At 38.0% G+C, this 25,685-nt stretch overlaps 1 protein-coding gene across 1 annotated transcript in view; it reads right to left on the reverse strand.

Annotated features, from left to right (window-relative positions):
* The window catches only part of Lyst (lysosomal trafficking regulator), a 171,278-nt gene that overhangs the window by 80,129 nt on the left and 65,464 nt on the right, over positions 1–25,685 (reverse strand). Inside the window, exons 17-21 of the mRNA XM_051194746.1 lie at positions 17,991–18,236; positions 15,578–15,751; positions 6,925–7,074; positions 5,951–6,088; positions 2,239–2,437 (exon numbers count right to left, since the gene is read on the reverse strand). Coding sequence (XP_051050703.1) covers positions 2,239–2,437; positions 5,951–6,088; positions 6,925–7,074; positions 15,578–15,751; positions 17,991–18,236 — 907 coding nt within the window. The remainder of the gene's footprint in view (positions 1–2,238; positions 2,438–5,950; positions 6,089–6,924; positions 7,075–15,577; positions 15,752–17,990; positions 18,237–25,685) is intronic.

Raw genomic sequence — 25,685 nt, forward strand, 5'->3', positions numbered from 1 at the left:
TATTCTTTGAACTCCAAATAGACTGTTTACTGGTTTATTCCTTGAGTAAGGACTGTGTCATATGCCTGTATATTAGATTTATATTTTAATTTATGTGTATGTATATGTGCCTGCCACATGTTTACCTGGTGCCTGTAAAGGTTAGAAGAAGGTATCTGATCCTCAGGAGCTAGAGTAATAGGCTGTAGTGGGTGCTAGAAACTGAACTTGGGTCCTCTGGAAGAGCAGCAAGTGTTCTTAGCCACTGACACACTTCCCCAACCTTTTTTTCCTATGTTTTTATAAATCCCCTTCATTGTATGATATGAATCCTAAAGTAATCTTTCAGTTAAATCATCCTTTTTAGCTTCATACTTTGAAATTTTCCACCTTGACTTTTTAAATGTATCATAAACACACAACTACACTACCTTTCTACTCTTACTGACAACTTATGTTTGTTCTCTTGATATTGTGGAAGAATTTCCCACTCATCCCCTGTTGAGCGTTGGAACTACCTATGCACCTGCTGTCCTTCACCCATGTCAAGTCAGTCACTAGGTTCTCCCAGTTTTTAGGCTTGATCATTTCTCCATTCAGTCATCACCCCACTGGATCAGTATCATAGCTTTCTAGGTCATAACTGGTAGATGTCTTGTCAATCCCAAGATTTTCAGAGTACTGGAATTCTGACAAATATTGGCAAGACTTAACATACCCCAGAGGCTCTCTGTTGTCTTAATACTTTAGATAAATATCAAGTTTCTTGTTTTCAAGAACCTCCATGTCTTTCATTCCTTTCTCTAATTGTGGGTCTTAGTTAGGTTTATTATTGCTGTGATGAAACACCATAACCAAAGCAACTTAGAAAGGAAAGGGCTTATTCACTTTATACATCCGTATTACTGTTCATTACCAAAGGAAATCAGAACAAGAAATCAAGTAGGGCAGGAACCTGGAGGCAGGAGCTGATGCAGAGATGATGGAAAGGTACTGATTACTGACCTGCCTTACATGGCTTGCTTAGTCTGCTTTCTTAATAGAATCCAGGGCCACCAGCCATGGGCTAGTACCACCCACAAAGGGCCTTCCCCCATCAATCATTAATTGAGAAATTGACCCAGCCTTGCCTAAAACAGGATATTCTGCTGCCCCACTCTGTTGCTGCCTACAGTAGAATCTTACAGAGACATTTTCTCAATTGAGGCTCCTTCCTTTCTGATGACTCTAGCTTATGTCAAGTTGACAGAAAACCAACCAATACATCAATACATTGTGTTCTTTCCTTTCTTTCTTTCTTTCTTCCTTCCTTCCTTCCTTCTTTCCTTCCTTCTTTCCTTCCTTTCTGTTTTTTCAAAACAGGGCTTCTCTGTCCTAGAACTAGCTCTGTAGACCAGGCTGGCCTCGAACTCACAGAGATCCACCTGCCTCTGCCTCCTGAGTGCTGGGATTAAAGTTGTGAGCCACCACCGCCAGGCTTACATTGTGTTTCTTATATTTTAGCAACATCAACCTCTAGGTTCCTTGTCAGTTTTTGCCTGGAATACCCTTCCCATTGCTCTTTTCTTATTTCTATTAGACTCTAAGCAAATATCTTCTCCTATAGGAAATATCCCTCAGTCCCCTAGCCCCTGTTCTATACTACCAAAAAAAAAAAAAAAAAAAAACAAACAACATATACACATAAATAATGGCTTCCATATCTCTGTGCTGTCCACAAGCCTAGTATAACTATCTGTTCATTTCTCTGTCCCTGCTACCAGACATAAGCCTCTTAAGCAAACATTTTACTAATCTTTGAACTGTTTTGATTCTAGAATCTTGTACAGTACTTTACTCGCTAACTGTGGTAACCTAACATGAAGTCATGCTATCTAATTTCATTTGACGTTTTATTGATGACCATTCATTTTATTTATTACATTTTCTAAATGGTTTTACAACCAAATTTCCATTTTAGATTCATTACCTATTTCTCTCATAGTTTCACCCTTGCTTACTTTCTTATATTTTATCTCCCTAGTTTTAAAAAAGCTGGTTAGGTTACCTACCATTAGTTATTCTTTTCTCAATATATGACTCTTTCCTCCTCTTAGTATTGAAGCTCTCTTGAGGCAGAGGCCAGTTTGGTTTATCCTGTAACTCACTGCCTTCTATCCCCATTTCCAGCACAGAGAAACGACTCAATATCAAAACAAATGTGTATCAGCAGAAAAAACACAATGGAAACAGGTAGGATCCAACAATGACCATACTTACCTATGTGCAAAGAGAAGTAGAAGTTTGTGGGGTTGTGGCACACATAAGTATTAGTAGGAGGGTGTACTGCTAACAGGAAATTGAAAATAACTGTCAATAATTCCAAGTCTGGAGGAGATCCAAGGACTTCAGCAATGATTTTCACAAATGATTTACAAACCTCTCGGGGCAAGGATGTAAGTTGCCCTTCTCTGTGTTCCTGAAAAAATAAAAGCCAAAACATCTTTTATATTTAGAGAACTATCAACAAATATTTTTCATTTAAACAAGATGATCTTTTAAAAATAATAATTATCATTACTATTATTAGTGTGTTGGGAGTGCACATGTAGAGGTCAGAAGATTGTTTTATGGATAGTTCTCTCCTTCTACTCTTATGTGGGTTCTGGGGATAAAATTCATGTCATCAGCCCTACATGGCAAGCACCCTACCTGCAAAATCATCTCATTGCTATTATTTTTAAGATAGAATTTTGTTGTTTTACTACTCTAGTATGAATATATTTACCATTAAATTGAGGCACTACTTCTCAACTCAAATATTCTTGCCATTAAAAATTCATTAAAAGTGATGGTGATTTAATTCTAGCCCTTTTAATTTAGTTAACTAAGCCAAGTTACACTGCCAAACTCACAAACCTAGACTCAAAAGCTAAAGTGTCCAAGTGTGCAATGTGGCCCTACACTTAGATTAACATTGCCATGCTATCTTTGTGTATATGAATAATGCTAATGCTAGTGCATAAGATCATTTTAAGAATTAAATGACATAATCTCCTAGAACATTGCCTCAGACACTAAGTCCTATGCAGGGTACCATCTTGTAATTTAAAAAGCTGGAAGAACAGCTTCAGATTTCAGGTTTTCAGACTGGGGGAGGGTATCTTGACAGACTTCATAGATGAAGACCTATAATACCAAAATTGGAAATGTTCCAAACTGATTTTTTTTTAAGTGCATGAAACTTACTTTTTTAAATACTAGCATCACTCTTAGTACTATGACTCCACTATGTTTACTACATCTGGAAGTGCCTCTTGCAATAGAGCAAATTAGTTATAGTGCTATACTGTGCCCTGGCTTACAAAGTTCTTTCTCACAATGTTTTTTACAGTGGTCTTATCTTTCACTTCTAGAATATGGGCTTAAAGTAGTTATTTAACTAGCATGAACCACACAAAGAAACAAATAATTGTTTAACTATAACCCAAACTCAGGCCCCGAGCATCTTTGTGCTTTACTATCAATAACTTAGATTATAGAACTTGGTAGGATGTCTTGCATTACTAAAAATAGAGGCTGACATAACTTGTTTATGTCCTTCAACTCCATCTTCCCAGAGGCTAGTAATTAACCTCCTGATTAAGGGCACAGAATATAAAACTGCTCTGTCTTCTGTCTCCCTATGTCCAAATACAATACAAACTCTCACTTCATTTACTCTGATATACTCCTGAATCAGAATACTTAAAAGAGAGTTGTTAATTCTGAGATAATTTAGTCATCCAACTAGCTCAGATTTAAGAAGAAAACCTGTTAAAGTCTCTCAACTGTCCTGACCAAAACAAGAAATTACACCTCCTCACTTCTAACTCAGAGCGCATTTCTGCTATAGTCACCTGACTTTCTTTTAATCATGCCTCTTTTACCCTCCCTTCTCTCCCTTGTATCATCAATGAGCTTTTTTTCATCACACGGCTCCTTGTGCTATCTCTTTGTCCTTTGCTCACCCCAGCTTTCACTCTCCTGACTTTCCAGGTTCTTCTCTTTGGTTACTCTTTTTATAGCTACTATTTCCTGTCTTCATATTGGAGAATGGATATTCCCAAGGCAAAACATTCTCAGCCTTCATTACATCCTAGCTAGGCTGCTTACCTGGGAGTGCTATCTTGTCCCTGTAGGTTCACAACCACTGCCACTGAGTGCCCTGCTGAAAGCCCAGATGTAGGCAGTATGATGAAAAATAAAATTTGGCCACTTTTTTGATGCTATCAATCTTTCATCCTCACAGTTTTTAGTATTTTCAAATATATGTGTATATAACAATATAATATAATATAATATATAGACTCCTGACAACTCTACTGAAACAGAACTAGCCTTAGTAATGATATCTTTTTAATTTTCTTCATACTTGCTTCCTACTTTACACCCTCACTTTATCACCTTAGCTCAGGGTCTGTACACTATACTCTGTCTCATATTCATTGTGCTTCTAATTCATTTCTCTTTCCAAAATGCCACAAAGACACTGAGATATTGTAAATGCAAAGACCAAGTTCATTTCTTTACATATGATTCATGTTTAATAAAATGTAATGAACAGATTTTATGAATGAAAATTTCAAAAAAAGACCTTTCAGAAAAAGGAATTGGTACCTGAGTTTTAAAAGCATTTTGCATAACAATTATGGAAGAGGAAAATATATTGAAAAGGCTGACTATCACATGGTCATTCAATTACTGCAAATTGATAATAAATTTGAAAATGGATAAACAAATTTAGAGGAAAAAGGAAGCACAAATGATATGTAAAATATTCAGCAAGCTAAGAAATCAAAGACAATAACCTAATGTTATATGTACCTGGAAAGGTACATATGATGCTTTTTTATAACAAGTATTCATTTAGTGCTCATGTGTTCCTGATACAGAGGTCAGAGTGTGGTTAGCAGCAGCAGCAGCAAAAACCCCATGTCTGACCTTCAGAAGAGTTACAGAGGGAAATAAACTGTAATATCATGAACAACATAAAACCACACTATATATATATACAGTGAGAACAAATGTATAAAGCAGAATTGGCCAATTAAGATGAAAAAAAAAAATCAGGGCAGGCTTCTTTTCAGGAGCGAGTTTAAGGAGATGCAAAAGTGTAAAAATTAGAAGCCCCAGGAATAAGTACATGTGGGCCAAATGAACACAACAGGATCAAAAAAGGAAGATCATGTGCCAGAGGAAGGGAGACCTCTCATTTGTGGCTAGAGGAGGAAAAAATACCAGGAGTTTAGTGACCTAAGAGGCTGGCATGTCATCGTATTTGGATTTTAACCCAACTATACTGTGAAGGTGTCAGGCTACAGAAGCAAAGGCACTAGCCTCATGAAATAAGTTCCCATAGATCCCACCTTATCTGGACTTATCTCACTTGAAATGACCAACCAATGGATGCTTCAAACATTAAAATCAAAAATAAAAGCTTTGAAAATAGTCCACTATACTAACCAAGCAGATAAAAAAGGACATTGTAAATGCAGATCACAGCACAGGCATAGAATGTAAGCCACTGTCACTTTTTAACATAACATTTTGGATATAGTTGCATGTTGCTAATTAACATATAAAATAGACCTACAGTAAGTTGTATTTATTAAAAGCATACATATGTATAAGTTGTTAGTTACAAACTATATAATAAGTTAGGGATCACTGTATGTTGGTATTCAGGAAACGACAAAATTACTATATTTCAACACAAAGAAACATGCAGAAATTTACTAGTTGTTCTTTTGTAGTTTGAAATAGAGAAGATTACAGTGTAAAGATCAGGAGGCAAGAGCTGAAAGAAAACAGGCTTGCAGAGCAGGTAAGACAAAAGACAGAAAAATATTCCCATTAACAGGCTTGTGAAATCTTGATGTGCACAACAGTAGGTTATTAAACAGAAGCAACTGCAGGAGACATCTCTGCAGAGAAGCTACATGAAAAGTACCTGTAAAACCTGACAAGTCAGTAGGAAGTGATGAACTACATGGGCGTTGAGCAACTGCTTAATATTAAACTGCTGCTGGTGGTGCTCTGCCCGGATGAGGACTTCCAGAGCTGCTAGCAGAGTCTCCCACACACCTTGCTGAGAAAATAAACATGCACCAATTAGCACACAGTTATGGAAAACATGCTGTGGACCTCTTAGAAGACTTGAAACATAACTCCTTGACACTGTGCATATTAAATTTGTTGGGGTTGAAGCAAGAAAGTCTTAAAATTTATTCCTTTTAGCTCATCATTACCTTAGGCAGTTCAAAACTCCACACAGGGAACAAACCTCTAGATTTACATTTATAATTAACATTACACTGAAGAAACAAAAACATCCTCTCCTCTAAAATAATTAGTAATTGTTTTGAAATTTTTATTAATTCTTTAATAATTTCATACATGCATTCAATGCATTTTGATCATGTTCATACTCCTCCCATAACTCCTTCCAAATGTACCTCACCCCTCCTTCCAACTTCATGTCCTTCAAAACATTTATTTAGGTGATTATATTTAAATGTCCTTTGGAGGGTGAGACACCATATCATATACTCACACTGGAATATTCCTCAACCTCACAAGAACAATAATCCTGGATGAATCCTGAGGGCATTATACTAGTCTAATTATAAAGAAACAAATACTGCATGATTCCATTTCTATGAGATACTTAAGAGTATCACAGACCACAAAATACCATGGTAGTTGTGAAAACCAGGAGGAGAGGCAAAGAGGTTTGATGGATATAGAGTTTTGTTTTTATAATATGAAAAAAACTATGGAGATAAATATTGGTAATGGCTGTATAACATTTACATACAAATAATGCTTCTGGACAACATACTTAATGTGATCGGGATAAACAAACTGGATGCTATATGTACTTTACCACAACACACAGATGAAATAAAAGTGCACATAACATGCCTCTGCCTTATTCCATATCTTCCAGTCGAGCAACAGTTCCTGCAACAGGTTAACATCTTGGATTATAGCATGAGACTCGACATCCAGCTTGAACTCTCCATGCTCACTGATGTGGATAACCTCTTCACCACAGCAACCTTCAAGAAGTGTCTATAGAAATTAGCATTAATGTACAATGAGCATTAATGTACAATGCAGTAATAACAGAATAACCAAATAACTCACCAGAAATATCAAGCTTTCTATTTCAGCAGTTATAACATCAAACTTAAAGGAAAACTAATGAGGAATTAAACATTTCTCCATACATCTGTTTTATACAACAATTCAATTTAGTAGCAAATCATAAATTTTCAAATAGTTATGATTATTTGGTTTTTAAACAAAGGGTAAAAACCACCTACAATTCATCTTTATTCTTCATTTTTTGCAATGCTAAAATTGAAATTGGGGTTTGTTCATTGCAGATAAGCACTCTATCGTGGAGCAAATCTCCACCCTTTGATTTATTCTTGCTGCTCTGAGTTCAAGTTCCAGTGTAAATATGCGTATTTTAGACTGCTTAATCCTCCAGGTAACCTCATGAGGCATAAATGATTTTGGAAGCTAAGGCTCACACAAGTGAATTTATCTCTTGGATTTTATATTTTGTTTTACTTAGTGTGGTCTATATGTGTGTGTGTGTGTGGGGGGTATGTAAAGAGTGCAGTTACCCTAGAGGCCACAAGAGGGTATGATTATTCATAGGAGGGAAATTCATGCCTATTCAAAAGACCATGGCATAGGGAGAACATTCTATTGTTATCATGCTAAATGGTTATATTATCTTATCTTCTAAGTACTTATGTTTATAACCATAGATTTCTGTGGCTTTCAATCTTGATCACAGAAGATTCTTTTTGTACTGAATATGAACATTTGGCCCTAAAGAGGGTATCTATATCTACCTCTCTGTTCCCAAGAGTCAGGGAACATCAAAGAAGATGGGAAGGCAAGAATGGTGAGGATTGCCATGAGATGCCATCTTCTGGATATGACAAGGCTTTTGCATACATGCATTTACAGCAGCTATACAAAATCAAGCCATTTAATAGTCCAGCACGGTGAAGGGGTTCATGAACCACCATCACTAGTTGAGGAGTTATTGGCAACTGATGGCTGCTGAAAAAAGTGTAATTTGCTTCAGAGTGTGGGTTTTGCTAGGTTCTCTGTGCTTCAGTAGATTGCCCCACACCCATGTGCATACAGGCAGTAATAACTGGACCCACTAGGTTAGATAGTTTGTTGTTGTTGTTATTGTTGCTTTGTTTTTGTTTTATTTTTAAAGAGCAAGAGGATGAAAAACAATACTTGTCAGAAAACCAGATAGGCTGCTTGCAGACCTTTACCCCTCTATTCCCCCAGACCCATTCCCCAGTCTTTATCCTACAACTGCAACTGAACACCAGCTGCAGCCTACCTCTCCCACCCCCTACAGTTCCCCCCTCCCCACTCCCAACACACATCTTCTGTGGAGTTCCTCCAATCCTCTTCTAACCTCCTTTCCCCCATTCATGGCTATATCCTATCTCACAACTCCAGTAGGGACCCCCTGCTAAACCATAGGCCACTCCTACTAGAAAATCAGGTAGGCAGCCCACAGACTTTCTCCTTTCTCTGTTTCACCAGACCCAATCCCAAGTCTCAACACCAACACTGCAACAGAAAGAACACCAGCTGCAGCCCTCCCTCACTGCTGCAGGAATCTCCTGTTGATCCCACACACTATCCCCTCCTAACCTTCCTCCCCCAACTCACTGTTTTATCCTAGACTCCATTCCCAGAAGATACATTCTTCTAACCCAAAGGCCACTCCTCCCAAGGCAACAAAAAGGCTGAAGGCAGACTCACACCTCTCCTACTGCTCCTGAGATCCAATCCCTCAGTCTCATCCCTATCTCTGTAACTGAAAATCTGTGCTCTCTCTTTCCTCTCCCACCCCATCCCTAAGGAATCACAAAGACCTTCTCTTCCAATCTTCCTTCCCTTTCCCCAACTCATCCCAGCATCCCAGTCTCCAACACCAGCAGGTATTCCCCATGGACACACTAGTTGAATAGGCCAGGAAAATAGGCAACATACAGCCATCACACTCTCAGAAAATACAAAAAGGAAAGACACCAAGGAACAACGCATCTACACAACAAAGAAATCAGCACATGGAGCTTTAATCATCCCAAACCCAGATGCCAAGACAGCAATATGTCTCTGCTAGAGCCCAGCTATCCTACCATAGCAGACCCTTAATAGACCAACATAGATGAAACATAAGAAAAAGACCATAAAACGGTTTTTATGACTACAATAGAGGTCCTTAAAGAGAAAATTAATAAATCCCTTAAAGAAATCCAGGAAAACACAGAGTAAGAAAATAAAATTGTTCAAGACCTGAAATTGGAAGTAAAATCAATAAAGAAAACACAAACTAAGGGACTTCTGGAAATTAAAGATTTAGGAATTCAAACACAAGCTACAGAGGCAAGCTTCATCAACAGAATAACATATAAAGAAAGAATCTCAGGCCTAGACAATATGATAGAAGAAATAGATATATTGGTCAAAGAAAACAATAAATTAAAAAAAACTCCTGGTATAAAATATCCAGGAAATCTAGATAATATGAGAAAAGCAAACCTAAGAATAATAGGTACAGAGGAAGGAGAAAACCAGCTTAAAGGCCCAGAGAATGTTTTCAACAAAATCATACAAGAAAATTTTTCTTACCAAAAGAAGAAGATGCCAATAAAAGTACAAGAAACATAAAGAACACCAAATAGATTAGATCAGAAAAGAAAATCCCCTCATGCCGTGGTGCATGCCTTTAGTGCATTCAGGAGGCAGAGGCAGGTGGATCTCTGTGAGTTCGAGGCCAGCCTGGTCTACAAAGCGAGTTCCAGGACAGGCTCCAAAGCAATAAAGAGAAACCCTGTCTCGAGAAAAAAAGAAAAATAAAAAAAAAAAAAAGAAAGAAAAAAAGGAAAGAAAGAAAACCCCCACACCCCATAATAATCAAAATACTAAGCATACAGAACAAAGAAAGACTATTAAAACCTAAACATCAAGGATAAACATCACCTCAGGAAGATATTCCAAAAAAATGGACTGAAGAAGCAAAGCTGGTATTGCTATTTTAATATAAAAAAATGGACTTCAACCAAAACTAATCAAAAGAAATAAGGAAGAATACTACATATTCATCAAAGGGAAAATCCACCAAGATGACATTTCAATTCTTAACATCTAAGTCCCAAACACAAGGGTGCCTAAGTTTGTAGAGGAAACACTATAGATTAAATCACATACTGACCCTCACAAACTGATAATGTGAAGACTTCAATATCCTACTCTTACTTATGGATAGGTCACCCAGACAAAAACTAAATACAGATATACTGGAGCTAACAGGTGTTATAAACCAAATGGACCAAACACAAAAGAATATACTTTTCAGCCAAGCAGTGGTGACACATGAGTTTGAGGCCAGATGGGTCTACAAAAATACAAAGAAACACTATCTGGGGTGGTGGTGGTATACTTTCTATTTTGCACCTCATGGTGCAAAACTGAACACATACTTGGTCACAAAAGCAAGTCTCAACAGATACAAGTAAACTAAAATAACTCCCTGTATATTGTCAGACCACCATGGATTAAAGCTGGATAGCAACAACAGAAGCTCCAAACTCATGGAAACTGAATAACTCACTACAGAATGAAAAATGGGTCAAGTCAGAAATAAAGAAGGAAATTAAAGACTTTCTAGAATCTAATGAAAGTGAATACACAGCATACACAAACTTATAGGTCACAACAAAAGTGACCTATAAGAGGACAGTTCATATCACTAAGAGCCTACATAAAAAATTGGAGAGGTCTCATACAAGCAACTTAACAGTACACCTGAATAAAAAATAAGTAATCACACCCACAAGGAGTAAATGGGAAAAAATAACCAAATTGAGGGTTGAAATTGATAAAATAGAAACAAAGAAAAGAATCAATGAGACAAAGAGTTGCTTCTTTGAGAGAATCAGTAAGATAGACAAACCCTTATCCAAACTAACTAAAATGCAGAGAGAGAATATACAAATTAACAAAGTCAGAAATGAAAAGGGGGATATAACAACAGACACTGAGGCAATCCAGAGAATCATAAGGACATACTTTAAAAACCTTCATTCCACCAAATTTGAAAAATCTAAAAGAAATGGACAATTTTCTTGACAGCTACCATTTATCAAAGTTAAACCAAGATAAGACGAACAATTTAAATAGACCTAGATCCCCCCAGTGAAATAAAAGCAGTCATCAAAAGTCTCCCAACCATAAAAAGCCTAGGGCTTGATGGCTTTAGCCCAGAATTCTACCATATTTTCAAAGAAAAATGAATGCCAATACTCCTCAAATTAGTCCACAAAATAGAGACAGAAGGAACATTGCTCAATTAATTTTATGAGGTCACAGCTACCCTGATACCCAAGCCACAAAAAGACTTAATAGAATTACAGATTAATTCCCCTTAAGGACACAGATATAAATACTCAATAAAATACTCGCAAACTGAATCCAAGAACACATAAAAAAAAAAAAAAATCCACCATGATCAAGTAGGCTTCATCCCAGAGATGCAAGGATGGTTATCCACCATATAAACAAACTGAAAGAAAAAAAACAACAACAAAACACATGATCATCTCATTGGATACCAAAAAAGCTTTTGACAAAATTCAATATCCCTTCATGATAAAAGTCTTGGAGATAGTAGAGATACAAGGAACATACCTCAACATAATTAAGGCAAATTACAGCAAGCCTATAGCCAACATCAAATTAAATGGAGAGAAATTCAAAGCAATTCCACTAAAATCAGGAATAAGACAAGGCTATTAAATATTTGAAGTTTTAGGTAGAACAATAAGATAACTAGAGTAAATCAAAAGAATACAAATTGGAAAGGAAGAAGTCAAAGTATGGTTATCTTCAAATTGCATGACAGTATATGTAAGTGACTCTAAAAGTCCGACCAGGGAACACCTACAGCTGATACACACTACAGCAAAGTGGCTGGACCAAGATTAACTCAAAAAGAGAAAAGAAAGATAAAGAAGAAAAAAGAAAAACCAGCAGCCCTCCTATATAAAATGGCAAATGAACAGAGAAAGAAATCAGAGAAGCAACACCTTTTATAATACCCTCAAATAATATAAAGTATCTTGTGATAACTCTAACTAGGCAAGTAAAAGACGTGTATAATTAAAAACTTCTAGTCTTTGAAGAATATAACAAAAATGGCATGATCCCCCACACTCATTGAATGGTAGGATTAACATAGTAAAAATGGGCATCCTACCAAAAACCTATAGATTGAATGCAATCCCCATCAAAATTACAACACAGTTCTTTACAGATCTTAAAAGGACAATTCTCAACTTCATATGGAAAAACAAAAACTTCAGGATAGTGAAAACAATCATGGACAATTAAAGAACTGCTGGATGTTCTATCATTCCCAATTTCAAGTTGTACTACAGAGCTATAGTAATAATAATAATAAACCCACATGGTATTGGCATAAAAACTGATGTGCTGATAATGAAATAAAATTGAAGACCTAGACATAAGTCCACACACCTATGGACAAGATTTTTTATTAAAAAGCTAGAAATACACACTAGAAAAAGCATAAAAGCATCTTCAACAAATCCTGATGGTCAAACTGGATGGCTATATGTAGAAGAATCTAAATAGACCCATATTTATCAACTTGCACAAAACTCAAGTCCATGTGGATCAAAGACCTCAACAACATAAAGCCAGATACACTGAACCTGATAGAAGAAAAAGTAGGGAATAGCTTTGAATGCCTCAGAACAGGAAATGACTTTCTGAATAGAACACCAATTTGTTCTAAGACCAACAATTAATAAATGGGATCTCATGAAACTGCAAAGCTTCTGTAAAGCAAAGGACACAGATATTAGGATTAAGGTCAAGCAGCAGCCTATAGAACAGGAAAAATTATTTTATCAAATCCACATCTGATAGAGGACTCATATCACAATCTTATAAGGAACTCAAGAAACTAGATTTCAAAATGTTCAAATTATTCAATTAAAAATGGGGTATAGTCTAAACAGAGAATTCTCAATAGAGGAATCTTAAATGGCCGAGAAACACTTAAAATGTTCAACATCCTTAGCCATCAGGGAAATGCAAATCAAAACAACTCTGAAATTCCATCTTACAACCTGTCAGAATGGCTAAAATTAAAAACAAACAAACAAACAAAAACAAGTGACAACTGATTCTGATAGAGCAAGGGGAACACTCTTCCATTGCTGGTGGGAGTGCAAACTTTACAGCCACCATGGAAATCAATATGACAGTTACTCAGAAAGTTGGGAATCTAATCTATCTACCTCAAGATACAGCTATATACCCAAAGGACACTTCCTCAACAGAAGAATGAGTAAAGAAATTGTGGACTATTTATATAATGAAGTAATATTCAGCTCTTAAAAAAAATGACATCATGAAACTTTCAGACAAATGGATGGAACTACAAAAAAAAAAAAAAAAAAATCATCCTGAGGGAGGTAATGCAGACCCAGAAAGATAAATATAGTATGCACTCACTTATATTTTAGCTATTAAGTTAATGATAACCAAGCTACAGTTCATAAACCCAGAAAGTTTAGGTAAAAAGGAAGTAGTCAGGGGGGATGGATGCAGGAACTTCCTGGGGAGAGGGATATAGAATAGATTTTACAGGTGGACTGGGAATGAAGATGGAAACAGTGGATCAGGTGCAAGGGGTCAGATGCAAGGGAATTTGGGTTACAGGGAGAATATGGTGAGAGATGGCTGGAATTGAGGGACATATGGGGGTAGTGTGGAAACCCAGTACTGTGAAACTTCCTAGAATCTATGAGGGCAACTTCATATCCTACTAATGCAGGATATGGAGTCTTAACTGGCCATCTCTTGTAGACAACTGAGGCTTCCAATGGCAGGACTAGGCTGTATTCAACTAACTTGTTGGCCAAGGGGATCCCATGGAAATCCCCAAACAACCCAAGATGTTTCAAAGCAAAATGTTGCTCTCTGCAAACTGACAGTGGGGCTTCATTGTCAAAGACAACATTTACATAACTTATTAAACATGGAGAAGCAGAGCTGGTGTCTAATTTTCACCCCTAATTGAACACTCACCCATAAGTTCTAGTCTCTTTAGTATAGGAAGGTACTCTTCAGGCTACAAAAAGAGAAATATAGATACCAACCCATCCAGAAAACCTTTGACCTAGAATCTGTCCTGCCTGCATAATACACTAGGGCAATGGTGGCACAGAACTTGTGGGAATAACCAACCAATGTCTGAATTGACATAAGGCCCACTTCAGGAGAAGGAACCCACACCTGACACTACTTGGGTAGCCAAGAAACAAAGACTAGGTAGCCTAGAGACCTAGGGTAAAACCAAACATTACTGGCCTAAAAAAGAAAAGAAAAATCAATAAAATGACTCCCAATGATATTCTGCTATACTCATAGATCAGTGCCTTAGTCAGTCATAGTCAGAGAGACTTCCTCTGGCAGCAGATGGGAAGAGATGCAGAGACCCACAGCCAGACATTATGCAGAAAAAGAATATAAATTGGAGGTCTCCATCAAATCCCTCCCTTCAAAAGTCAGGGAATTCCAAGGACAAGGAAGCTGAAAGAATTTATATTGTATAAAAAAAGAATCTATTTTCAAAAGAAGGAGTAGGAGGAAGAGGAGGAGGAAGAAGAAAGAAGAAGGAAGGAGGAAGGAAGAGAAGGAGGAGGAGGAGGAGAACAAGAGTATATGAAGTTGGGATGAGGTCTTGTTGGGAAGGAGTCCAGGAGTGTTGGAGGGGAGAAGTAGAGAGTGGATATGATCAAAATATATTATGTGTATGTATAAAATTCTCAAATAATAAATAAAATACTATATAGCAAAAACTAACCATCAGAGCTGGGGAAATGGCTCAGCTGGTAAAGCATTTGCCTCACAAGCATGAGTTTGAAAACTCTTATAATAAGAGGTAGATGTGGCTATGCATCTCTGTAGCAGCACTAAGGCAGGCCAGAAGCCAGAGAATTTAGACAAGCTGAATGATAAAACTTCAGGTTCAAAAAATGAAGGTGGAGAGCTAGAGAAGACACCTGACAATCAATCTCCAAGAACACACATACACACCTGCTTGTACATTCATATATGTACACAAACAAGTACATACATATCCTAAGGCCTCCTGCACACACACATGGCAAACAACATTGACTGACTGCAGTAGTACATCTCTGGAGAAATAGAAGTGTGGGAGTGAGATAAACAACTTCATTAGCCCACAGAACAAAGGGCTTGGAGTACATCTGTGGTCTATTTAGAGCTAAAGTTCTTGTAGTTTATTTTCTTCCTTTCCAAAAGGCTTTAGAAAAAAGAAAAATATACATATTATGGAAAGAATCAAAGTATACCTTGGTTTGAGTGCATTCGTGGGTTTCCTTCATTTACTAGCAACATACAATTATTATGAAGGGTGTGTCACTGTATAGAAACCACAAGAACAAATTTTGTGAGGTCATACCTTCAAAATGTGAAAGCCAACAATGCATTTCTGTTTCACCAACACTTGATGAATCATAGAAAGTCCATTACAATTTTCCAATTCATGTGCTCTCTGTTGGCTATACTTAATCAAAGACAATATAACCCGCAGTGCTAATGCTTGAGTTTCTTCACAACCACTGAGTTCAACAACCTGAAAACACAAAAATGATGTTTTTCTCTTGTTCTGTTAATAGTAAAAATTTAATGTGTGATTATTTATAATAATGTTATATCAAGCTATTAATGCTTGTACTAACTATAAGAACTGTGGATAAGTAAAACTGGGAGAAAATCATAAAACCCATTCCTTTTCATTTCTCAAATATACTAAAATGAACAGAGGTAACACCAACAGCCTTAGAAGTCAGTATCATCTTATATTTAGTAATCTGAAATGGGATCATAGAATTTGAGTTTTCCATGGTCAATAAAGAAACAGGCTCAGCAACATGATGTGCTTCAGGGAGGTGCATAAAGAATCAAAGGGTCAATTTACCAGTGAAGGCCCTTGTCTATCATAAAGATAAAGGGAAAAATAAAAGCCACACATTGTACTTAGTATCACAGTTCAACCAATACCGTCGATATCTCTGACTTTTAAGAACCAGGCATGAGAAACCCTGCCTCAAAAACAAAAACAACAAGAAGCCCAGCAGTGGTGGAGCACACCTTTAACCCCAGCATTTGGGAGGCATACATAGGCAGGCAGATCTCTGTGAGTTCAAGGCCAGCTTGGTCTACAGAGTGAGTTCCAGAACAGCCAGAGCTACACAAAGAAACCCTGTCCCAAAAAACAAAAAACAAAACACACAAAAAAGAAGTAGGTATGATCATCATGACAGATGGCAAAAACGGGGTTTAGATTTTGACCTCACATATATTTAGAATCTTGCACAGTATCCACTGTGCAGATTCCTCTGCTGGTTTAAGGAAGGCTGTGCTGAAAAGCTAGCCTGAAGAGAAAGCCAGACTCTGCCTTGAAAGCAGGGCACATCTAGAAGGTCAAGGCCTGCATTGGAACACCTTAAGAAGGTACATGTTCCTGTTATGCAGGAAATTAGGATATGCATATAAGACTTTTAGGAAACAGAAGGATATTGAACACAATTTCTGAATTTTAAATACGAAAACATACTTTAAAAGTCTTCTAGCAAGATCATAAATGCATGTTTAATCTAAATCAAATCTCTTTTCTAGGTTCCAATTATATTTACCAAATGGATAAAACAGGAAAACCCAAGGGCATAATATTGAAATTACAATGTAAAAAGAGATAGCAAAACATTGATTAGAAGTTAAATGAAAGTTTTACTTTTGAAATATTTGTGGAAAATCTATTCACCTATATACTAGGTGAGAGAAAAGCAATGAGAGAATGACAAGACAGGAAACACACTGGGGTAGGCAAGACATTAGTAAGATTTTTTGAAAAACAAACTAACAAAAACAAATGTTAATACACTCTTTTCTTGCAAAATTAAATCAAAAATGGCCACATTAAAGGAAGCTAGTTAAGGACATACTGTGAAAATCTGATGATGTTTTAAAAGTTATACTTAGGGAAAAAATAAAATGAAGTGCTAAGGATAAAGGAAGATCAAAGTTTCTTTAATTAAATAGAAATGTAGAGATGAGGAAGTAGAAATTATATGTATAAAAATTAGATTATTTGTGCCCACATTGTGTTTTTCAGCAACCTTTAAAATAGAAAGGATGAAATTATGGACTGCTCATTCTCTATCAGGAAAAATATTCTTCCTGCCTGTAAGTAGCTAAAGAGAGAAGATAAATAAATGGTTTATTTTAAAAATGGAGTCAAAGTTTTGTCTCTCTCTTCTTTTAAAAAAAAAAAAAAAACATGTTTTGGCTCTACAGAGGTGGCTCAATGGTTAAAGAAGGCTTGCTGCTTTTCCAGAGGATCTGTGTTTGGTTCCCAGTACCCACGCCAGGTGACTCACAACTGCCTGTACCTACAGCTCCAGGGACTCTAATGTTCTTCGATGGCTTCTACCAGTATCTACACAAATTTGTGAATACACATACATAGACACATACACATAATGAAAAACCATTTTAAAAGAAAAAAAACATTTCCTTCATATCATTAGAATGGCATATTTTCTTTCCAAAGGCAATTTAAAATCTCACATATTTAACATGTACTTGTTCCAATTTGTGGATAATAGAAAACTTCTAAAATCTTCATAAATTAAACCTTAATCATCCTCGGCAGAAAGCTTGGTATTATCTGTAATATATGATAATTTTTTTTGTCTTAAAGTTTTACATAGTGGAATACAGTTTTTTTGGTACTCTACAAAAACTCCTTCAATTTGTCAATAAAAGGGAGGGAGCTTTTGTTTAAACAAAACTATAATCATGATTCTTACCCTAGCAAAGAGAAAAACAAATACACCAGCTCCACCAATCTCATGCAGAATACCCTGGATGGTTTTACATTCTGTAGGCCGGAGACTTTTGAGTTGAGAAGGTTCTAGCAAGATGCTCTGGGCTTCCTTTGAGCTGAAGGGTCTCTGAGTGAGCTGAGTTTTCACCTGGCCCTTGAGTCGGATCACGGGCTCATAGATAGTATACTGAGCAGGGCAGTCAGTTGTATAAACAACTGCAAGACTTTCCTAAAACACAAACATTTTCCTTTAGTGACGTAACAAATTTTTAACATGTTAGCTATCAACTAGGAAATAAATATTTCAATATAAAAAGATACTTAGCTAATTTTTATTTTTAAAAAGATAGCTACTATACTAAACAAAGATGGACAGAGGAGCACATCTTCCTACAACAGAAATGACAAGTTAATCAAGCTGTGACCAATAACATGAACCACAGCTGAGGATTCTAGCTTTGACACATCTAGAATAAACATGAGATTAAAATATAAATACTAGAGAGATCCGCCTATCTCTGCGGGTCCACTCTGAGTTCCTGCAGGCAAGATCCTTTACCCCCAAATCCGGGCCTCTGCTAAAGAAAGAGGCCTCAGCTGGAGAGTTCCAGTTTCCAGTGAGATCAGACTATCCTGCAAAACCTTCCCAAGTTCCAGCTCAGCCCTTGTCCTCTTCCACCAGCTATTGGCCAGAGGTGAGTCTGGGCCCAATCAGGGCAGCCTGTCCCCTACAACCTCTTTTGCCCCCTTCCCCACCTGAACTCCCTGGGTTGGCCCCTGATCCTGCTGCTCCTGTCTCCATCGAGAGCACCCTTGGAGCTCTGATACATCCCCACCCATCCCCACCGCGAGCCTACCCCCATACCCTGTGCCTACCCTACCCATGGTCCTGCCATTCTGGTTGAGCACTGGGACAGAGGGTGGAGCCAACAGTCCACCCTACTTCGGAGACTTCCCAGAGCAACTCTGAACAAAGGAGACCTGACTATCCACGCGGGACCACCCGTAATTTCCACCTGCTTGGTCACTGACCCTGCCTCCAGTCCTCTGCTGGAGTCCTGGGCCCCTCCCAGAGATCCACCTATCTCTGCAGGACCACTGTGAGTACCTGGCATCTTCTACTGGATCCTCATCCTTGACCCCATCCCTGGGTCCCTGTCTGCAGAGAAACCTCCTAGAGAGCTTGGACCACACAGAGCTACAGATATTGAATCTCAGACCCACATAAGCCCACCGGGGAAGTACCATAGAGAGAGGGGGAGCCCCCACCAACACCTACTGGAAGAAGCTATGGGAAGAAGGCAATACAAGAAAACACCTAACAACAGAAAGACAAGCATGACACCTCCAGAATCTAGGGAATCTACACCAACTAGAATGGAACACAACAACAAAGCAGAGGAAGCAGAAGGGAACGACTTAAAAATTACCATCATAAAAATGATAGAGGCCCTCAATGAAGATGTGAGAAAATCCCTTAAAAAAAATGGAGGAAAAAACAAACAAAAAAGTAGAAGAAATGAACAAATTCCTTAAGGAAAGTACAGAAAGCCAAGAAAAAACAATTAAGCAGGTGAAGGAAACAGTTCAAGATTTGAAAACTGAAATAGAGAAAATAAAGGCAACACAAACTGAAGGAATGCTGGAAATAGAAAAGCTGGGCAAAAAATCGGCAACTATGGACACAAGCATAACAAACAGAATTCAAGAGATGGAAGAGAGAATCTCAGGCGCAGAAGATAAACTAGAAGAAATAGATTCATCGACCAAAGAAAATCATAAATCCAACAAATCCTTAACACAAAACATCCAGGAAATGTGGGACACCATGAAAAGGCCAAACCTAAGAATAATAGGCATAGAGGAAGGTGAGGAAGCCCAGCTCAAAGGTGCAGAAAACATATTCAACAAAATCATCGAGGAAAACTTTCCCAATCTGAAGAAGGACATGCCCATGAAAGTACAAGAAGCATACGGAACCCCAAATAGGCTGGACCAAAGAAAAAAGACCCCTCGACATATAATAATCAAAACACCTAACATACAGAATAAAGAAAGAATATTAAGAGAAGCGAAGGAAAAAGGACAGGTAACATATAAAGGCAGACCTATCAAAATTACACCTGACTTCTCCATGGAAACCCTCAAGGCCAGAAGGTCCTGGATAGATATTCTAAAAGTATTAAGAGAACACGAATGCCAGCCTAGGCTACTATATCCAGCAAAACTCTCAATCACTATAGATGGAGAGAACAAGATATTTAATGACAAAACCAGATTTTCCCAATACGTATCTACAAATCCAGCCCTACAGAAAGTATTGGAAGGAAAACTCCAACCCAAGGAAGGTAACTACGCCCACAAAAATGTAGGCAACAGATAATCCAACTATACCAGAAACCAAGGGTAAAGCAGAACTAATATATTCACAATACCACTGCCAACAACAAACCTAAATCAAACAAGCATCAACAATCAATGGTTCTTACTCACCCTCAACATTAATGGTCTTAACTCACCTATAAAAAGACACAGGCTAACAGAATGGATACAAAGACAGAATCCATCCTTCTGCTGCATACAAGAAACACATCTAAGTGTCAAAGATAGACATTACCTCAGGGTAAAGGGTTGGGAAAAGATTTTCCAATCAAATGGAAATAAGAAGCAAGCAGGTGTAGCTATCCTAATATCTAACAAGTTAGACTTCAAACCAAAATTAGTCAAAAGAGATTAAGATGGTCATTTCATATTCATCTCAGGAGAAGTCCATCAACACAAAGTCTCAGTTCTGAACATCTATGCCCCTAATACAAAGTCACCGACATTCGTAAAAGAAACGCTACTAAAACTCAAAGCTCATATAAAACCTCACACACTTATAGTGGGAGACTTCAATACTCCACTCTCAACACTAGACAGGAACACAAATCAGAAACTCAACAAAGAAACAAAAGAATTAACAGAAGTTATGTCTCAACTGGGGTTAACAGACATCTATAGAACATTCCATCCAAAGACAAAAGAATATATCTTCTTCTCTGCTCCACATGGAACATTCTCTAAAATCGACCACATACTAGGTGCCATAACAAACCTCAACAGATACAAGAGAATAGGAATAGTCCCCTGTATCTTATCGGACCACCATGCTTTAAAATTGGAATTCAACAACAACACAAATAGCAGAAAACCTGCAAACTCATGGAAACTGAACAATGTGCAATTGCACCATTCCTGGGTCAAAGAAGAAATAAAGAAAGAAATTAAGGATTTTCTAATATTCAACGAGAATGAGGATACAACATACCTGAACTTATGGGATACCTTGAAAGCAGTGCTACGAGGGAAGTTCATTGCACTAAGTGCCCATATGAAGAAAATAGAGGATAGTCACATAAGAGAATTAACAGCACAACTGAAAGCCTTAGAACAGAGAGAAGCGAATTCACCCTGTAGGAGTAGACGCCAGGAAATAATCAACTTGAGGGCTGAAATCAACAAAATAGAAACCATGAAAACAATACAAAAAAATCAATGCAACGAAGAGTTGGTTTTTTGAGAAAATCAACAAGATAGACAAACCTTTATCCAAATTAATGAAAAAGCAGAGAGAGAACATGCAAATTAACGAAATCAGAAATGAAATGGGGAACATAACAACAGACACAGAGGAAATCCAGACAATTTTCAGGTCATACTTTGAAAATCTGTATTCCACAAAAATTGAAAATTCAAAGGAAATGGACAAATTTCTGGATAACTATCACTTACCAAAATTAAATTAAGAGCAGACAAACAACTTAAATAGACCTATAACCCGCAATGAAATAGAAGCAGTCATCAAAAGCCTTCCAACCAAAAAAAGTCCAGGGCCAGATGGATTCAGCGCAGAATTCTACCAGACATTCAAGGAAGAACTAATACCACTACTCCTCAAACTGTTCCACAAGATAGAAACAGAAGGTTCACTGCCAAACTCTTTTTATGAGGCCACAATAACCTTGGTACCCAAACCTCACAAAGACAAAATTAAGAAAGAAAACTACAGACCAATATCCCTGATGAACATTGATGCAAAAATACTCAATAGAATACAGGCAAACCGAATTCAAGAATTCATCAGAGAAATCATCCACCATGACCAAGTAGGCTTCATCCCTGGAATGCAGGGATGGTTTAACATACGAAAATCTATCAACGTGATCCACCATATAAACAAACAGAAAAAGAAAAACCATATGATTATCTCCCTATATGCGGAAAAAGCCTTCGACAAAATTCAACACCCTTTCATGATAAAGGTCTTGGAGAAGTCAGGGATAACAGGAACATATCTAAACATAATAAGAGCAATATACAGCAAACCAACTGCCAACATCAAACTGAATGGAGAGAATCTTAAGCCAATTACTCTAAAATCAAGAACAAGACAAGGCTGCCCTCTCTCTCGATATCTCTTCAATATCGTACTAGAAGTTCTAGCTAATGCTATAAGACAACAAAAGGAGATCAAGGGGATCCAAATTGGAAAGGAAGAAGTCAAACTGGCTCTATCTGCAGATGATATGATAGTTTACATAAGCGACCCAATAAACTCTACCAGGGAACTCCTACAGCTGATAAACACCTTCAGCAAACTAGCAGGATATAAGATAAACTCAAAAAAAAATCAGTAGCCCTACTTTTTTCAGACAACAAAGAGACAGAGAAAGAAATCAGGGAAACATCACCCTGTACAATAGCCACAAGCAACATAAAGCATCTTGGTGTAACTCTTACCAAACAAGTAAAAGACCTATATAATAAGAACTTTGTGGCTCTAAAGAAAGAAATTAAAGAAGATACCAGAAAATGGAAAGATCTCCTATGCTCTTGGATAGGTAGGATAAACATAGTAAAAATGGCAACCTTGCCAAAAGCAATCTACAGATTCAATACAATCCCCATTAAAATCCCACCACAATTCTTCACTGACCTTGAAAGGATAATAATCAACTTTATATGGAAAAACAAAAGACCCAGGATAACCAAAACAACCATTTACAATAAAAGAACTTCAGGAGGCATCACCATTCCTGACTTTAAGCTCTACTACAGAGCTATAGTTCTGAAAACAGCCTGGTATTGGTATAAAAATAGACCGGTAGACCAATGGAATCAAATTGAAAATCCTGATATTAACCCACACACATATGAATACCTGATTTTCAACAAAACAGCTAAAATTATACAATGGGGCGAGGACAGCATCTTCAACAAATGGTGCTGGCACAATTGGATGAGGGTGTGTAGAAGACTGCAGATAGACCCATGTCTGTCGCCATGCACAAAACTCAAGTCCAAATGGATCAAAGACCTCAACATCAATCCAGCCACATTGACCCTCTTAGAAGAGAAAGTAGGAGGGAGGTACCCTTGAACAAATTGGTATAGGAGACTGCTTCCTGAACATAACTCCAGGGGCACAGACACTGAGAACAACAATTAATAAATGGGACCTCTTCAAACTTAGAAGCTTCTGTAAGGCAAAGGACACAGTGGACAAGACCAAACAGCAGCCCACAGACTGGGAAAAGATTTTCACCAATCCTATATCCGACAAAGGGCTGATCTCCAAAATATACAAAGAACTCAAGAAACTAGTCAACAAAACACCAAATAACCCTATTAAAAAATGTGGTACAGAACTGAAGAAAGAATTCTCAATAGAGGAAATCAGAAAGGCTGAAAGACACTTAAGAAAATGTTCCACATCCTTAGCTATCAGGGAAATGCAAATCAAAACAACTTTGAGAGACCATCTTACCCCTGCCAGAATGGCTAAAACTAGAAACACCAATGATGACTCATGTTGGAGAGGATGTGGAGAAAGGGGAACACTCCTCCACTGCTGGTGGGAGTGCAAACTCATATAGCCATTTTGGAGATCAGTATGGCGGTTCCTGGGAAAATGGGAATTAGTTTACCACAGGACCCAGCAATCCCCCTCATAGGCATATACCCAAAGAATTCGCATCCATGCAACAAAGACATCTGTTCAACTATGTTCATAGCAGCACTATTTGTAATAGCAAGTACCTGGAAGCAACCTAGATGCCCCTCAATTGAAGATTGGATAAAGAAGATGTGGCACGTCTACACAATGGAATACTACTCTGCAGAAAAAAAATAATGGTATCTTGAAATTCGCAGACAAGTGATGGCACTTGAAGAAACCATCCTGAATGAGGAAACCCAGTCACAAAAAGAGGAACATGGTATGTACTCGCTCATATATGGATTTTAGACCTAGAGGAAAGGATCACTCGCCTATAATTCACACCACCAGAGGAACTAGGATACAAGGTGTATTCTAAGAGATTCATATAAAGTCCCTCGCAGAACTGGGAAGGGATAAGTCCCCCAGAGCTCAGGAGAAGTGCGGGGGGGGGCAGCGAATGGAGAGAGAAGTAGGAGAAAACAAGGGGGAGGAAAGGAAAACATGTGCGACCAGGAAGATTGAGCCTGGTTAGGAACAGAAGACAGGAGAGAGAGAGACAGAGACAGAGACAGAGAGACAGAGAGACAGAGAGACAGTCAGAGACAGAGACAGAGAGAGAACATAAAATAGAGAGCCAATATTGGTTTGAGGATAAAATTTGAACACAAAGAAAGGTCTAGAGAACTACAAGACTGCTCTCAACTAACAATTTGAGCTTCCATGGAAAGGCTATCATAAATGCCCTTCCCGGAGAGTGAGATCAACAACTAACTTATCCCTGGAGCCCTCAACTAATGCCTGTTGGAAACAGGATCAAACACCCATACATAAACACTGAGTCGAAGTAGAACCCAGATGCAGATGGAGAGGACAAGACAAGGCAGCAGAAACACATACAGACAGCTTACCTGAACAAGGAGGAGCTAACAGCCACTAGACTGATAGCTGGGAAGCCAGCATGGGACTGACTCAGGCCCCCCTGAATATGGGTCTCAGCCAGAAGGACTGAGCAGTCTAAGGGATCTCAGACAGTGGAACCAGGATGTATCCCTGGTACACAAAAGGACTTTGTGAACACATCCCCCATGGAGGGATAACTGCCTTAATCTAGAGACAGGAGAGAAGCCCTAGTCCCTACTTCACATGACCTGTCAGATCTACATGACCCCAACTGGATGGCATTCCCCTACATATGGAATTGGGGTGGGGGATGGGAGGGGAGGGTGTTTAGAGTACATGTGAGAGAGCAGAGAGGGTAAAAGGGAGGGAAGGAGGGAGGGAGAGAGGGAGATAGGGAGTAAGAGAGGGAGGGAGGGAGGGAGGGAGGGAGGGAGGGAGGGAGAGAGGGAGGGATTGAGGGAGAGGGAACTGGGATCGACATGTAAAATAATAAATTAAATTAAAAAAAAATGCTTTGACTCCAAAATTTAAGTTCAAGGACAAGTTACTGGGGAAAAGGATTTCTATTTTTGTTTCCACAGAAAATGAAAAGATGTGGATTCCTTCCAGACTAATGTGGTTTGATCAAGCCAGAAGGCCTGAAACAGAGTACAAGGTGATCCTACATTCAAAACAGCTGCACAAAGCAGCTTTGCAGACTACAGCCAGGATTTCTGCATCTTCTTAGAATCCCCCATGACAGTGCCCCTTACCAGCAGGAAGTAGTTTGGAAAGGACAACGCCCAAATTCCCAAA

This window comes from Phodopus roborovskii, unplaced genomic scaffold (genome assembly GCF_943737965.1).
Source record: "Phodopus roborovskii unplaced genomic scaffold, PHOROB, whole genome shotgun sequence".
NCBI lineage: Eukaryota > Metazoa > Chordata > Mammalia > Rodentia > Cricetidae > Phodopus > Phodopus roborovskii.